At 41.5% G+C, this 17,616-nt stretch overlaps 1 protein-coding gene across 1 annotated transcript in view; it reads left to right on the forward strand.

Annotated features, from left to right (window-relative positions):
• LOC126399350 (disintegrin and metalloproteinase domain-containing protein 12-like) overlaps window positions 1-17,616 on the forward strand; it is a 115,801-nt gene that overhangs the window by 7,000 nt on the left and 91,185 nt on the right. Inside the window, exons 2-3 of the mRNA XM_050059205.1 lie at window positions 9,170-9,291; window positions 13,620-13,693. Coding sequence (XP_049915162.1) covers window positions 9,170-9,291; window positions 13,620-13,693 — 196 coding nt within the window. The remainder of the gene's footprint in view (window positions 1-9,169; window positions 9,292-13,619; window positions 13,694-17,616) is intronic.

Raw genomic sequence — 17,616 nt, forward strand, 5'->3', positions numbered from 1 at the left:
ATGCTACCCAGTGCAACCCTTGGGGTGTTGACATAATGTCCCCCACATGGGTCAGATGTTTACTTGGGAGTCAAGCCAAGATTACCAGGCACTTTTCACCTTTGCTCTGTAATCCCTGTGAACCCTGCACCGTGAACAAATGACAGAGAGCAATAGGTGAAAACTAGTCACTGAGGTGATCAGCAGAACAGTCCTGCTTCCCAAACATGAGAATCTTTTCTCTGTTTTATATCATTCAGGGCTCTGAGTAATAATTCTTCTCTTTAGCATTTAATTGTATGTATTTTTAAAGGAAGACTTCACCCACAAAATGACAATTTGCATATCAGTGATTCATCCCATGTTGCCTTTCCAATGTCTCAAAGTTGAGCATCAGCTGCCTTTTTATATACTTAAAGGAATACTTCACCCACAAAATGACCATTGGTATATCAATTACCCACCCTGTGATACCTTGAATTCATGAGGTAAACATAGTTTTTCTCGCATGTTTAATGTTAAATGAAGATTCCAAAAACAGCAAACATGCTTGATGAATGGAAGTGAAGGGGACCACGTTTCACAACAGTAAAACTATATCAAAATTTCCGTTAACAGACTCACACAACTCAAGCAGTATCATGCAAGTGTCATTTATCCAGCTGTATGCTCAGTACTTCCCAAACACATGCATTTTCACTAAAACCTTACTATTAAAACACTTCAGCATACGAGTTAGGGCTGCCCCCAACTAAGAATTTTCTTAGTCTTCATTTACGGCCATTAGTCGAGTAGTCGCCTGCATGTTTACAATATAAATTTAATCATTAAACGATATATTTTGGGCGGGGCAACACAATGGTTTGAGTTGAAGGTGTGAGAAAGAATAGTATCAGTAACATTGTTAACACTGTGCTACATTACAGAGAAATACAAAACCGTACTAATGAACCTTCATTAATATAGGCCTATATTTTATCTACAAGTGCACGTCACACACTGAGCGAGCCGCCTGTTAATGACGCTGTGGGCTAATGGGCATGTAGCTACTTCCATGTTTCAGATGATACGTCATGTTTGTAGTCGACCAATGAAGATGAGTTTACATATCACCTTGGGTTCGTCCTTCACCTTCTCAAAATGATCCCACACTTTGGATTTCCTGCCCGACATCTTATTAACTAGCCTGTGGAATAACCGCAGGTACCAGCCCTGGAAATTAACGTGCTGAGTGTGTCCACTTCCTGTGTCTGTCCTTTCAAATTAAATTCATGGTCCAGTCATATAGATTTGATTTATTTTGTCAAGGTACAGCACCTAATAAAGTTTCTTTTTTTTTCTGCGATTAAGCGACCAATGAAATCTTGATGACTAATGACCTTTGTGGTCGACTAACATTTGGTTGACTGTTAGGGGGCAGCCCTAATACAAGTAGAGTGCATGGACAAGCGTGTGCATTTGAACTCTGCTCAGCTTGCTACTCATGAGACTGTTTATGTGTGAGAGTTTGTGAATGGATGTTTTGATTAGGTTTATATGTGGTCCCCTTTTACTTCAAATCATCAAGAGTATTTGCTGTCTTGGGTTTCTTTGTTCACCGTGCAGGCATGTAAGAATTCAACATAACATGGGGGTGAGTAACTGATATACAAATGATCATTCTGAGGATGAACTATTCCTATAAGTCTACTTTTAAGTCTATAAAATGTCAGAAAATAGTGAGATATTGCTCATCAGAAGTTCCCAGAGCCCCAGGTGTTGTCCTGAAATTGCTTGTTCTGTGTGATCAACCCCCTCAAGGATATTCTTTTTGTAAGTATATAAAAAGGTAGCAAATGCTCCAGTTTGAGACACTCAAACCAGCAAAACTTTGGCATTTTTCCTTGGCGTGATGACTAAACTTGTTCATGATTAATTCTTTATGAATCACCTAATCAGTTCTCTTTGCATTAACTAAAGGTTTTTGCACTGATAAATTGACATTGAATATGTTTAGGGTTGGGACTATTGGTTGATGATAGTCTGTGGCCTCAAGTTCTGCATATTGGCAGTTGCCATCTTGGATATTTGGAGCCAGAAGTGACTATATTTTGTTACTATTTGGTTATAGAGGGTGGAGCTGTGGAGGAGTGAGTAGTGGATCTGACTCACAGACTGTGGTGACACCTCACAGACAACCTGTGACTCAAGGGGCCCCACCCTTAAATATGCGTTTAAGCCTTATTAAAATTAAAACAGGTGTTGAAAGTCACGCACAGTTGTCATGAAGAGGGAAATGAGTTATGGAGGTCACACTGTTTTTTGTACCAGGCTGTGAAATGTTTACTTCTGCTGTAAAGTTGGGCATTTTGACATGGGTGTCAATGGGAATTGACTTGCTTTTGGAGGCAGCCCCAAGTGGTCATTTGAGGAACTGCAGTTGTTGGCACTCGGCATTGGCTTTATTTTTCAGCCCCAGATGTTACTGCTTGATCAAAACAAGCAATTTAAAGACATCTTGGACTCGTCTTCTCATTTTTTTTCTGACTTTTTATAGAACAAGAATTCGCGTTTAATCAAAAAAAGTATTGATATGACAGTCAATATTAACAATCATGATTTGTCACAGGCCTGGACAGAGGATGATGAAAGAAAGAAAGAGATAAGGAAAGGCAGCAGAGTTCATTGCTTTTGTCTCCAAGGTCATTTATGAAAGAGCGTCTGCCTCCTCCCAATGTATCATTCATCATCCTATTCCCAATCACCATTCTGTTTGAATTAGCATAATTTGCCCACTCTGATTGTAGATAAATTGAGTTTGTGGCATGCCTGTCAATCACCTATTATTAGATGAAGAATAGCCACAAACATTAACCAAGTTTCCCCCCATGGGCTGATGTCAGGACCAACTTTTGGCACAGAAACATTTGCTGGATCATGTCCCCAATCTAGTCAGTGCTCTGATTAAAGACATCCACCAAATGTGGATAAAAACAGCAGTGGATACATGCCCCTTGATGGAGAAAAAGTGATCATTTTATTAGATTTTCTTTATGAAGAGCACATTTCCATATGGAACCAGTGAAAGAGATGTTTTTCTGTTTCTTTCATACCTTTTTTTGTCTTAGTTGTGTCATAGTTCTGCTTGAAACGGGCCACTTTTAACTCATCACTCTGCCCAAATTAATTCCACATGCTCTTATTTCAAGCCCATTTCCTTCTCGTGGTTTGAGTGGTAACTAAACAGTGTCCACCCGTGTCAAACAATGCTGGAATCATCTCAAGTGCGTCTCCTCCGCACTTGTTTTTGTATCATTCAGGGGATTTTTGCATGTCAAAGAGTGTCATTCAAGCTGCCAAAGGCGTTGTTTTTCATTTTCAATCTGACATATTCTCAAGATCGGAGAGAATTGCTGTCAAAGTGACTTTGGAGTACGTCCTTGTGTGCTTTTCCTGCGCCAGCCATCAGGCAAGGGTGACTGTGATTAGGAGTGCTCTTTTATTGATGTGTGCTGTGCACGTGTGTGTAGCCTGTATCCCATCTCAGCGAGGACCTGTGCACATGCGGGGGGCATGGCCTCATCAAGTGTGCAGATGAAAAGAACAGCATGCCATTTGTGTTGGAAAAGCAAAGATTGTTATGAATATATTATTTCATGGTTGCCTGTCAAGGATTGAGTTGCAGCTGGTTGCGAGGAAGCAGGCTCTGGGGTTTAATAAAGCCGAACAGTTGTTGATTTGTTTTGGTGGTACAGCGGGAAGGGGGAAGAGAAGGCCTGGAGTTGTGAAAAGGGCAGTAAGAAAGGACGTCTTGACATCTGCAAAGAACTGAGGAAGGTCATGTGTTCCCCTGGACCAGCAGCTCATAGGCTGTGGAGAATGCATTAATTCAAGAGTGCTGATAAAGAGTTATATACTGTGAAATACCATCAGGAACTGTAAACTACTCCAGCAAGCGCTGATTTGTTTTACCCAGCTACACAGTAGGATATCGAAGTTAAAACAGGCCAGACTTTGTTTGAAAAGTGAAAGAGGTCAAAGTAATGCCGTGGAAACAACTTTATCTTTAACTTTAAACTTCATTTTTCAACCAAATTTCTCTTGTGAATGACTTGATAATTTTGCCTTTTTGTGCCTGTAAAAATTATTCTTTGATCGGTCTCTTCATAACCAACAGGTATGTGCAACCAGTGACGATGAGCAACAAGTATGCTTTGTTTTAAGGGGCCACAAACTAAAAACAAGGCTCCTGTTTATCGTTAAAATATTTTCAAAGGCATTGAATTCATTCATCTACAAATAAAGCCGTAATTGGTGAATGCTCAGACATGGGAAGTAGGATTTTACTAAATGTTTTGTTTCTGATTTTGCATTGTAAAAGCTTAATATAATTGGTAACATCTACTTTTAAAAAATAATTTACTGAGTGCCTGTTCCATAAATGTCACACAGATTAGGATGGTGAACCAAAAACACTCATATTTGTTTCTGGCCGGGATGCTCAGAGCAGAGGATCCACTGTTTGCTAGCTGTCACGATGCCCTGGATGAAGTGGGGAGGTATAAATTCAGCAAAATTGGATTTTTAACCTAGATTTTGTGGCATGGCTGAAGCCGGTTCAAGGTAATGCATACAAGGCTTGGGGTATGTTATGCAAGAAGTTTTTCACACTCAGCACAATGGGAATCAAGGCAGTGAGATCCTATATGTACAGATAGAAACAACAAGTCATGTTTTGTGTCACAATAAACATTTGGGCAAAATTGTCCCTAACTCTAGTAGTTTATGTCAGCTCTTGTTTTTTTGTCTTCAGTTTTGGTTATTGTATAACTGCCTTAAATTTGATTCCAAGTGGCATTAAGAAAGACAAAAAAAAAAGTGTACATCTAACTTGCCTTAAGCTACAGGAACCATGACAAAGCCAACTACTGACTGACCCAGACCAGGGGTTCCCGACCTTTTGACTTGTGACCCTTTACCCCCTCATCACAAGTTCCATGTCCTTTTATTCTGATTGCTTCATTTTAGAAGTTTTTAATCCTGAAGAGGTCAATGAATCCAATATTTCACAAGAAAAAATAAACATGATTTTGTTTATGTATTTATTTACTTGTTTATTTGACAAGGACAAATGCAGAAGACATTGCTTCATATGTAAAATGCAAAGAAGGTGCAATGCATACAGGTTTCTATCCATGGCTAATAAGTAACCCCTGTCTATGGTTTGGCTTTTAGAATTAAAACGGTAAGTTTAAGATTACTGAGCATGGAGTAATTCCATACAATAATATACAGTAAAATACGGGTAAAGACTAAGTCAAAGAGAAGGCCACAATAGGAACAGAGACAGAAAACAATTCACAACTGACTTGAGTATCAGAAACACTTTTTCCTCCTTGTCTATCTTGTCAGTCAACTCACGACAATGCAGATTTTCTTACAAACCCCCTGGAAGATCCCATCCCCAGGTTGGGAACCTCCGACCTTAAAAACCTTGCAATCAAATTTAACCCAGTTAGACGCCTTTTGACCTGCAATTATTTAAAGGAGCACTTCACCAACAAAATGATCATTTGTATATCAATTACTCACCTCGCGTTACATTTAAAATGTGAAGAAAACTTTGCTTTTCTCGCATGCCTGCACGGTGAACCAAGAATCCAAAAAGTCAACAGCAAAGTCATATTTAAACAGTCATTGCTCAGTAAAACCATAACAACTTCAAGACTCTTGATTCAAAGACAGCAAGTTGTGTAGGGTGAACAGTACCACGATTTGACGACTTTAAAAGTGTAGTTGTGCAAATTTAGCTTAAGGTGCCCTTAAACACTACATGTACGTCTAACTTCGTGATTTGCTGACTGTACGCTACAGGCTGGCAGCGACCAAGCCTCTGATTGGTTTAAAAGTTACCAAAACTGAATTATCTTTAATTTGAAATATAAGTTTGCTGGAGGCGCTACATGCGTGAAAGAAAGCACAATGGTTCCCTTAAAGAGTAAAATGAAAAAGTGCATTTAATTTCCTGGCTAGCAAACTGCACAGGCTAGCAGTTAGCGACAGAAATGCTAACAAATGCAGCTTTCCTGAAAGTCCTAGAGTAAGCTTTTACTCCAGCAAAAAAACAAACAAAAACAATTTAAAACACTTGCACAAACAGAATTCAAGCGCCACCTGTATGTGGAAGTGTTTTTATTACTAAGGTTTAAGCAAAAATAAATTTGTTAATTTTTCTCCTGCGAATGAAGAATCTATAACTGAGACAATTCATGGTGAATTGAAGTCATAGTGATGCATACGTCAATGGAGTCTGGCTTTGAAGAGAACATAGATAAGCTCCACTTCTACTTAAGCTCCTTGCTGGAAAGGTCCGTCTGTTTGGGAAGTACTGAGCGTATGACTGGATAAATAAAACTATGTTTATACTGCATGAGTTGTGTGAGACTTTGTTAACGGATGTTTTGATACAGTTTTGTTGTTGTTAAATGTGGTCACATATGACTTCAATTCATCAAGACTTTTTTTTGGATTCGTCATTCACCGTGGGGGCATGCGAGAAAAACAAAGCTGTCTTCACATTTTCAGCGTAGCATGAGGTAAGTAATTGATATACAAATAATCATTTTGTGGGTGAAGTATCCCTTTAATCTGTGCTTTTTGTTAATTTGCTACACCACTAAAACAACCAAACAATGGCCGTACATACTGAGTACATAATAGGTTTTGTTAGTTTTCTCTTAACAACACTGCTGGGGAAAGCCAAATTAATTACTTTATCCAGTCAGAGGTCTGTATCACATTTCAGTCACCCACACGAGAACAAACACACACACAGTCACACAATCCTCCCACCTAGCATTGACTTTATTGAGGCAATATAAATGGCACAAACTCTCCTTGTATACGCTGAAGCATAAAGGGAGCTTATCATGGCCAGAACTCTGCTTTATTAAGACCTCTGTTTACACTCTCCTTTATTGAACATATAAATAAGGCTTCGGGTTCTGGTGCCACTTTTACCGCTCCCTTAATGCTTCTGGTGGCTCTTATAACATTCTAGCTAACAAAAGCCACTTACACACTCTGCACACCACAGCCTCGCTACGCTCCAACTTTACCAAACGTCTCTCCCAAGAACCCGGGGGAAAAAAAAAAACTGAGACTGCAGACTGTTTCCACTAATATAATGCCATTTATAAGAGGGAATTAAATCTCATAGCACACCACATTAACAAAATGGTCATTCACTGGCAGACTTTGAAGTCACCAAATCTAGTCTTCAGAGTTGATGTGGAACATGCCACAGAAAAGGCTGCTCCGTCTGTGTGTGTTTTCTCATGGATCGGCTAACCACAATGTGGACTTGACCTTTCTCTGTCAAAACTTCTCTCTGCTTTCCCCTCATCTGTTGTGTTTATCCATCCGTACTTTTCACAGAGGTTGTCATGCGTTCCCTTACTCAGCATGCCCACCTCCCCCAGACAGTGTGGTTTTCTGGGACTAATGAGGGTAGGATGCTTCTCCCGCTGGTGTGTGTGTGTGTTGCCGTCCCCTCCTTGCCGGAGCCTGCTTCTCATCATCAGGCTGGAGCTGGATGAGGACTGCTGAGCTGGTCACCTCTGGCTCTCCGCTATCAGCTGGAGAGGCGCTGTGATGAACTCCAGAGTGGTGGTTTCCTCAGAGGAGAACCAGAACAAAGCTCAGCTGGTGGGGGTCGGGGGGGGGCTGCGCCTGACCTGGGTTATTAATGCCGGATAATAAGCAGACTCAGCAATTTAGCTGGGTGAGTCATGCGTGGAGAGACAGAAGTGATGTGAACCTCGAAAGAGGAACCTTGAATCTGCTGGTAATAATCATCCGCGTCCCCTTGAGTGTGTTGATATTTGTTTGAAATGTGATTCAAAATTAAGAAGTAACAAAAGTTCAAAACATAGCATAAATAACGCCCAGACCACACGCATAACTTCTCACAAGTCCACTGACATCACCCCTCAAGCTAAATCTGTTTCCCTGCTGTTTGGAAACACTTGACGGAGCATCAGTGGAAGAAAGCAAAAAAAAAAAACAAGCGAACATTTGATTTAGGATGTTTGCACTGAAACAAATGGTGCTAACAACCCCTGCTGTTTTAGTAAGAGACCCAAGCTTGGAAATAGCTTCCCCGCTGCAGGGAGCTGATTACTGCAGGAACCCTGTTAGCAACGTCCTCCAGTGGCTCTAACTATTGCATTCACACTCTCTGTGTGCTCATGATGTATGTTTAGAGCGATTGCAGCTTCTTTTTCAGCTGTAAGTGGTTGGCTTCCTTGGGATAGTAACTGTTTTTCTGCCACTTCAGGTCCTGGCGGCACGCTTGGGGACGTCAGTATTGGATTTTGGGGACGAATATATTCTTAAACGACTGGCAACGCAGCAGAGCTCAGAGAATTGTAGCCTCTCTCGGAGGCTCGGTTAACACCCTGTCAGAACACAGAGAGAGGAGATAAAAGCATGCTGGGAACAATGCCCCAAAGCTACGTCTAATCCCTGCACTGCATCCTGGACACTAGCCCTGTGTTAGGAGTTATCACAGCAGCAGCAGCAGCAGCAGCAACCCCAGCTCCACGCTCAAAACTCGTTTGCTGAACTGTGGAGATTTATGGAGCGTGAGTGGCAGAGGGGGTGGTTACGGTTTCACCACAGGCTTCGGTTCTCATTGCTTGATGTTTGAGAGTGCTGATTAGTGCTGTTGTATTCATGTCTTAATGGTGGAGCAGACGGGCTCCGTTCTACTGACAGCATATAGAAGGGGGGTGAACATATGTTCAGGAAGGGCGAGGACATAGCGGAGATGGCATTTTGTCAGCGTAGATAATTGTCAGTTATGAAAAACAAAAACATTCATTATTTGTGTGTCGCTGACTCAGAAAAGCCATCAAATACAAGTACTGTGATTTTGTTTAAGTGACACTTAATATTACAAGGCAGCTTTACTGTCAGGTTGTGTTCTGATGTCGTTAATGAACACCAGGCTCAGGCCTCTAATAGCGGGGAGGAATTCATTATCCGTGTTGTTTGTTTAAAATCAGTTTAGAAAATGTACCCATTATTTGTGTTCGCAAAGATGGACATGGTCTGGTTTTACAGATGCTGAGAGATTTTAGAATAAAGGAGGAACACTTTGAAGTTTTCTGTGTATTCTCACATGGTATTTATATATTTTCTCTTACAGGGAATCTTTTGAGCACGACTGTTCAGCACAGACCAACAGCAAAGCAGAAACACTATGGGACCACAGTACCTCTTCAGCTTGTTGGACAAGACTGGAAACCCATTAGCCAGCTCAAACCCGAGGTGAAGTGGAAGTAGTGGATGAAAATTGAACAGATTATTTTTTACATATTTGCTCTGTGTTTTCTTTTACACTGCTCCAGATATCCTGACGTAACTGATGTCATGAAATCTGGCATTTATAATCATGGTTTCCTGCAGAAGACTCATAATGATTTTGGTTACCTCTTCATCTTTGATCTTGTGCCATTAGGTCAGACTTTATTTTCATTACATTTGCTGTAGCACCACCAAAAGGTCCAAATTTCCACATAAATATACTCATAAAAGCAATATCAAAATCTTTTTTTGGATTCTCCAGAAGAGCCCAGTCTCACTCCAAAGTCTTCAAAATCAAGTGCTCGGGCAGTGACTTGAGGTGTCAGAAACCAATGGAAAAAGGCGTCCTTTAACGTCGGCATGATGCGCAGCTGGTTTCAGTTATAGTTTAAGGACACCTGGTGGCGTCAGGGGGAAATGCAGCGGGACAAGGATGAAAGTTAAGGCGGCGAAAGTCTGAGTGGGGCGGGCCGGAGGGGTGGTGCATGGGTCCAACCAACATGACTTTCACCCCAGAGAGCAGTGTTAGCGTCCCGTACGATTCTAAAGCCAAACCCTGATCTTTTTTCCTAAACCTAACCATGTGTGTTAAACGTCAATTTGTGGTGTTGTACCGCCATAGTGCATTTATTTCCTGGGAAAACGGAAGTGTATCTTGAAAGAAGACAATGCATGTAACAGGCAGAACTTGACACTGTGTCCCAGAGCATCAACGCACCCGGGGTACCTTTCACGTCGTATGTGGACGTGGAAAGTCCATGATCAAAACCGCATTCCAAAAGTTGAACTTTGCTTATTTTAGGGCGCTCTCATTTTTGAGCATGCCCACCACACGTCTACATTGAAATTCAATGGATTTGAGGGCCCAAAAATGCGGCATGGGAACTGGCCCTTATGATACTCAGAGACAGGGATTCATGCCGTTACTATAGTGGCAACTATTTTAGCTTTCATTGTGATGCCCACAAGGTAAACAGTAGAAATGGGCATGGATTTAGAATAGCGAAAATGTGAGGATGGTTTTGGCTTCATGTTTTGTGTGTGTGTGTGTGTGTGTGTGTTGGTGGCTGTTGGGGGGTTTGATCTTTGGCCACCAATTAAGATCTTAAGTCTTTTAGAATCAAGTTTTGCTTTTAAAACTGTTGTGAAAAAAATTCAACCCCAGATTAAATATTCAGGAAGTTAAATATAAGATTGGACTCATTCAAAGTTTACAGCACTCTGCCTCTTGAATTTAGAGCTAAACTTTAATATACAATAACAGTAACCAATAACACACTCTGTATCTCTCTACCAGTATCCCTTCTTCTCCCTCTCCCATCTGTCTCCCATAAACACACACATGGACACACCTCACCTCATGACGTTTTCCTCTAAGGTCAAAAGTTGAGAAAAAAATCATTGGATGTATTTTTTATACAGCATGTGGCAGCAACAGCCATGTCTACAACAACAAAGCCACAATATAAACTCAATGAAACAATTTTAAATGTCAATAAAATAAACAATATATATATATATTTTTTTTAAGATATTTTTTAGGGCATTTTGCCTTTATTGGACAGGACAAGTAAGTGTGAAGGGGGGGAGAGAGAGAGGGGAGAGACATGCAGCAAAGGGCCACAGGCTGGATTCGAACCCGGGCCGCTGCGGCAACAGCCTTGTACATAGGGCGCCTGCTCTACCACTAAGCCACCGACGCCCCAAAATAAACAATATTTTTGAGGTCACAATACTGAAAGTAAATAAGTAATGTTAATGAAGAATGACCAACACAGACATCAGTCATTGTCGGTGACTGCTCCTGTCCTCTGTGTGCCTCCTTTTGCAGCTGATGAGAATAACAGGACAGCTACCTCTGGTAAATTTTACTCTAAACAGTTAAACTACAAGCAGACAGCTTGTGTGTAGTGATAAAGTATTGGCTTTTTACCGGCAAAGGTTGTATTGTACATACAGTAACAAGTCAAAGAAAACTTAATTTCCATTGCTATTTGATATTTGATATTTGGCGATATGGCTTTGTTCTGGCGCCTCTCTGCCCCTACGCGAGCCCATGTGGAAAGCTTAAGGTGGAGAGAGCACTCCTCTCCGCTCTCCATGCACATGTGAGAAAAGCCTGAGGCAGAAAGAGCACACCTCCCTGCCCTTCCATGCGCATACATGGAAAGCCTAAGGCTGGGAGAGCAGCAGCAAAGACCCCTAGGGAACAGAACAGAGCAGCATCAATGACAAACAGAAATGACAGAATAATAATGAATTAAACCAAAGCTTTAAAAAGTACCAATAAAAGTGCCAGTAAAATTGGGGCCACTCAGAGGTTGCTTGTGGGCCAGGTGTGGCCTGCAGGCTGCCAGTTAGACAGGCCTGTTATATATTGTTTTTTAGGAAAATCCTGCATACCTTTACTTTTAATTCAAATTAAAGTAAACATCTTGCATCAACAAATATTAGAATACACCGTCTCATCCAATTTAAAATTACATACGGGCTTCACTACTCAAAAGAGAAACTACATAATATCTACCCAGAAGTGTCGCCTATGTGGGACACTTCTACGTAAATTTGCTTTATGTCCAAAGGTTCAATCTTTTTGGATTGATATCTGAGGTCATGAACACTACGATCAGGCCAGAGCCTCTGCTCATTATTCTTGGAATATCCGAGACCTTCAGAAAGCTAAATGCAACACAGCAGCATTTTCTCTCTTATTGCCTCATAACAGCAAAGAAATTAATTCTCATTTTATGGAGGCACACAACAGTCCCTACCTCTCAGATGTGGCTAGAGGATTTAACTAACAGACTCCAGTTGGAAAGGGTAAGATGGGCCCTGAAAGACAGGCTCCAGCAATTTAATAAAATCTGGAAACCCCTCATATCATATGTTGCAACCGCAAATCTAGCACAACGGTTCAAACCGTAGCACACACTGTACAAGTGAGATGACTGAAGAGTGATGGCTCTAGGAGTGGAGAAGTAGTGTGGGTGTAGGTATAGTGTGGGTATATTTAAGCACAGACGGCTGCACAGTAACTGCATCTAAGATAGGAAGACAACACCACACAGTCTGATGGAACATTAATGCAGTGTTTTTGAAATCTGGGCTCCTTGGCTCTGTTTGGTGTTATAATCCCAGACTTTATAAAAAAACAAAATACATGGCTGCCAGGCAGACTTAAAAACACAGCTTGAGTTTCCAGGTTGTGTTATTGAGTCAATTCATTAGTGAATTAATTTGTTCTAGCTTAACCAAACAGACATGGTGCCACAAGGTTTCTTTGGGATGTTATTACCCAAAAAACAAAACAAAACTCCCGATCAGCGAATTGAAGAACACTAATAATGAAGGTGAATTTAAGAGCTGATTTGAATATATTACTCCCCTGATAACAAGTACAAACAATCAGTGTACTATCTATGTTTTCCCTGAAGTTAGAAAATGGCAGTCGTCACAAACACTGCGCGGGGTGAGTGAGGTCAAAGCGTGCATATAGGAAGCTGTCGGAACAGAAAATAGCTGGAAGTTCAGTCCCACATGGCTTTTGCGATGATGATACTGCCTAAAACCTTAAGTGTTCTGCTTCCATATCCTCTTATGATCCACTAGACATTCTTCTCCACGGGGGGTGATGGATGACTTAACCCAGAGCGGCGCTCTTTGCCACAGTTGACCCAGATTGAACTACGTGAGCGAAATGTGTTTGTGTGTGTGGTTGCCAAGCGATGGAGAATGTGAGACAGAGGGAGTTTTTGTGTGTGTTTCTGTGCCTGAGCGAGAGCGCAGCACACAAGACGTGGTGAGGATGAGTGCGTGTGTGTGCACAGCACGACCGACTGGAGTGATGTACGACTCGGTGCCACTTCATCTGACTCTAACAGAGACACACGGTCTCTCTCAGTGTTGTAACTCAGGGGTGCGAAGACTCGTGGCTTTCTGCGGGATTAATGTCAAATGGAATAGAAACATAAAGCTAATCCTCTCAGCCCTTGTTCTTAGATACAAAGTCGCTTCATAAGGATTTCCGAACCACTCAATTGAAAACAGCTTTCTCGCATGTTTTCTCACAGCGCTGGGTGGCTCAGTCAAAGTTTCATCAGGATTGTAATTAAGCTTTTTAAGAACTATTTGCTGTTTCTTGTTTTATTGCCACACAGCACCCATCTATTTTCTCAAATCCAAACCATGCTAGCTACCAGAGAACCAAAGTCATCTCCCTTCAATCAAAACACTGTCTGGCTGACTCCATAACCAATCTTTCTCATCCCCTCTCCTGTCTGTTTTCTCTTCAGAGTCACCCTGCATCACTGAAGCTCCTGATTGAAGCGGAAGGTGAGCAGCTGCTCTTGGCTCTGGAGAAAAACGAGTAAGTGTTCCCTCCATTCATACTTGGCCTTAGAGTGCTTTCCGCAGTACAAATGGGTGACATATGCACTGCCCAGGGGCTACAACCGGGGCTGTAGCCAAGTTGTGTGTCACACATAACAGCCAGGGAAAGGGGGAAATCTTTCTCTCTTTCACCGCTAGTGCAGTGCTCTCCGTGCTTTGGTCTTTTTCGTGTGCTGAAACAAAGACTTGAAAGACAGGAATTCCTGAATACATCAGCCAGACATTGATGTAAACCGACATCTTCCTCCTTCTTCTCCCTCTATCTTTGTATTTGATCTATTGGCATAACACAGGGGAGAAGGCGGCTTTTGTTTGAACGCAGCACACACTCCTCACTCCGTATATTAAGATACTGTCAACACAGTGTCAGTCAAGGGACCGGCACGGGGGGAACATCATTTGAAAGAGATCAGGTTATCAGAATAGGTACAGTTTGACAGAGAGTCTGGATCTGTTCGGAGGAATATTTGTCATCTTTGCATTTTTACACGAGGGCTGACTGAACGTGGCCTCGGCTCTCAGACAACCTCGGTGTTGCTGAGAAGAATGGGACGTGATTGATGGAGCAATATGTTTTCCATCCAGCTCTGCTGCCACACATGAGCAACCAGGAACAAGCAGAGCTGTCTGTGTGATAGAGAGCAAAAAGGGAGAGGGAAGCAAAGAGGGAGAGAGCGGATGGGTTTTTATGTCAGAGTCAGCCATGAATCTCACTTGTTTTCCCAGACTTAATATATGTAAATTCCACCTGCAGACTGTGGGACAAAGCTTTCAACACCAGCGACCGCAATTTTATGGCTTACCTACTTTGAAAATATTTTGATGGGAAATCACATTCAGTCCTTCTGTCGAATAACATTCCAGCTTTGCACAGGTGGGGATTTTGCAAAGCTGACTTGCAGATTGTCACATTTTCACCAGCTCCATTTATAGCAGGGAATTACGTTCTCTTACAGTGAAAACATTTCATTTCAGAATGGGAACCAAACTTTCCCCCTGTGATCAGCTACAGTGGAAAAACACCTTGCATTCCCATGCATCGCCCTCATCCAGCACGACTGTCATCATTGTCCAATAGCATTAAATGTAAAGTCCACAGCTGAGCTCAAACCCCGGGCCAAGAGGAACAAACACAGACGACGGAGAGGTGCAATCTAGATCTTTCTAATGAGCTTGAGCATGATGGAAAGACTTTACTCAAACAAACCTCCATGCATTCCAAATACCAATCTGTCAGAATTTACTCTCAACACTTACAGCAAGTCTGGATAACAAGGTTTAATTACCGGCAAGGGCTGGATTTTCATCATCTGCGGATTCTCACACACCCCTGCGATAAGTCAAAATACCACTTTAGAGAATCAAAATAGAAACTACTTCACGCCACGCATGTTTGACAAGACGAATCGCAAATAGGATGTGGATTTGAGGAGGATGTGTGCTATTGAGCGAGTTTGCTCTGCGGATCAGTGCGCCAGAGCCGGAGCCAGAACCGAACCTGCTGTGCTGACATTAAGTGAGGGTTTTTTGTCTGAGGTTGCTGGCAGATTGGCCGCATGCCGCTGATGAAATCCAGTTGTTCAAACACAGCCGGCATCAGTAGAGGAGGGGGAAAAAAAGATGTGGTCCAGAATTAAATGATTTGGTTTAAACCCTCAGATTTATTTTTGTTTTCCCAGGTCTTTGTTAATAAATAGCGCTGGCAACAAAGCACGAGCAAGGTGTGCTGCACAGCTGAACGCCATCATTTTTGTTGTATTGAGAGGTAAATTGCTCAGTGTGTGTCTGATCTCACATCACCCCTGCAGTGTAAAAGAGAGTAGTAGAGGTCGCCTAGGAAGGCTGGGGTGCATGCATAGTTTATCGCAAACTGCTTGAAATGATTACAGTCTTTGTTTCTGTTTTAAAGCCCATTTATTGCAAAAATTAAGTCATCTTTATTTAACTCAGTGTATTAAATATCTGACCTTAAGTCTCCTTAATATGTTATTTTAGCTTGGCGACTGACTTATTGTAGAGGTTATAACTTTGACATTTGAAGGTCTTATGTTTAAACTTCAGCTTGATCCCTGTTATAACAGTTTTGGCCCAATAAACCAAACCTCTTCTTAGTGAGCCCAGTCACTAAGGGAATTAAATTTGTCCTCAGTGAACTACACACTGAACAAAAAGTTTTAAGCTACAATCTGTGACTTTATATACCCGTTTTGATTTGAAACTTTCGATGTGAAACTTTAATACTAAGTAGCGAATGTCAGTTTCATCATATTCTTACGTAGAATTCAGATATTCTTGTCTTTCAAATCCATTTGACACCGACGGCACACTGAGCTGTCACATACCATCAATCCATTCGTGACAAATTGGTGACTTTAACAGAGACAGATACTCTCAAAAGAAGTCATGAGCTATTGACTTCATGGGGCGCTATTCAAATGATCTATGATGGCGCAAGTGCATTTAGGGTGTGTCCAATTTCACTTTGGCTGTACGGCACATAATCTTGGTGCAAAGTAAAACCCAAGGGTCAAAGTGGTTGTATTTAGTCCCTTAATTAATCAAAGGTGTGTTTTTTGAGTGTAGCATGAATTCAACCAGTCAGAGTGTCATCTCCCATTCCCTTTAAAAGTCAGGTGCACCTGCACTTACCGCACCAATTTACATGGTGGATTCGGCAAATTGGAGAAGCGGGTGTTTCTCTGTTGAGAGTAATGCAGTAAGAGCAGAAATGTCACTGCAGCAAATATCCTGGGACATCTAAGCAGCAAAACTAAACCTGACAGAGGAAACAAAAACTTAACCTTTAACCTCAAATAATCAAAATAATCAATGAAGTTACACTGCTCCTTGTGTTTAAATATGCACAGCATCTCCCTTAATAGAGAGTTGGACAGCAGCTCTGCTCTGCTCTCTGCTACGTTCAAATTTTAGAGATATTTTCCTCATTAATAATGCATTATTTCACCCACCTGCAACCCCTTCGTACCTCCCTGTGTGTGTGTAACAAGCAGAGTGTACGAGCATTGTGAACCCGCCTGTGGAGGCGCATCTTACTAACTGAATAATGTGTCCTTTCAATTGCAGGAAAATACTGAGCCATTGACTCAAGATTTGGGGTTCATGCCAATACCCGATCTTGAATCCACGTTTCCCTCACTTGCGTCTCTTCCTCGCATCTTGGCACAGTCACAGAATGCCTTTATATGATTTATCAATCATTTCTATCTGTATTTATTGATATTCTGATTGTGGGTTCCTTTTTTAATTATCCAGAATATTATTATGGTGTCTTTTGAACACTGGAAATAATTCCTTAGGCAAAATGTTTCAGGGAAAATTTAAATTCTGTAACTCATCACACCGAGACTCAGGAATGATCAGCCTCACGTGTGACTGAAATGACAATCACTGATGTAAAAGTGTTTCTTATTGACAGTCAGACTCTCTCTGACTTTAATTGTTTCAATAATAAAAGTTAATGAGGGAAATTACAGATTGTGAACAGAAAAATGTTTCTAATAAACGAAGAAGGTTGTTTATGCTCCTTTTCTTGCTCACATTTTGAAGTTGATGGAAAATCAGAAAACAAATACTTAGAAGTGATACGCTTGAATTAACTCTCTAATTTGTCTTCCCTCTAAGTATGAAACTCCAGTGATGTTGTGATGTATTAAATCAGTCCGTTGAGCTGTCCAATCAGTAACTGACATCCAATCAGGGGGGTGTGTCGGTCGTTAAAAGACTTCAGGAAAGGCTGCACTTGTGTATCCTTGCTTCCCTCCCTGCTGAAAGCCTCCTCTCTCCTCCACTCCTCCAAGCACATTTAATAAATTGAGACGTCCTTCAAGATGGCGGGTGTCAATCGATTTCTGGGTCAAGTGATTGAAAGTAGAGGATTCA

This window comes from Epinephelus moara, chromosome 13 (assembly GCF_006386435.1).
Source record: "Epinephelus moara isolate mb chromosome 13, YSFRI_EMoa_1.0, whole genome shotgun sequence".
Lineage (NCBI taxonomy): Eukaryota > Metazoa > Chordata > Actinopteri > Perciformes > Serranidae > Epinephelus > Epinephelus moara.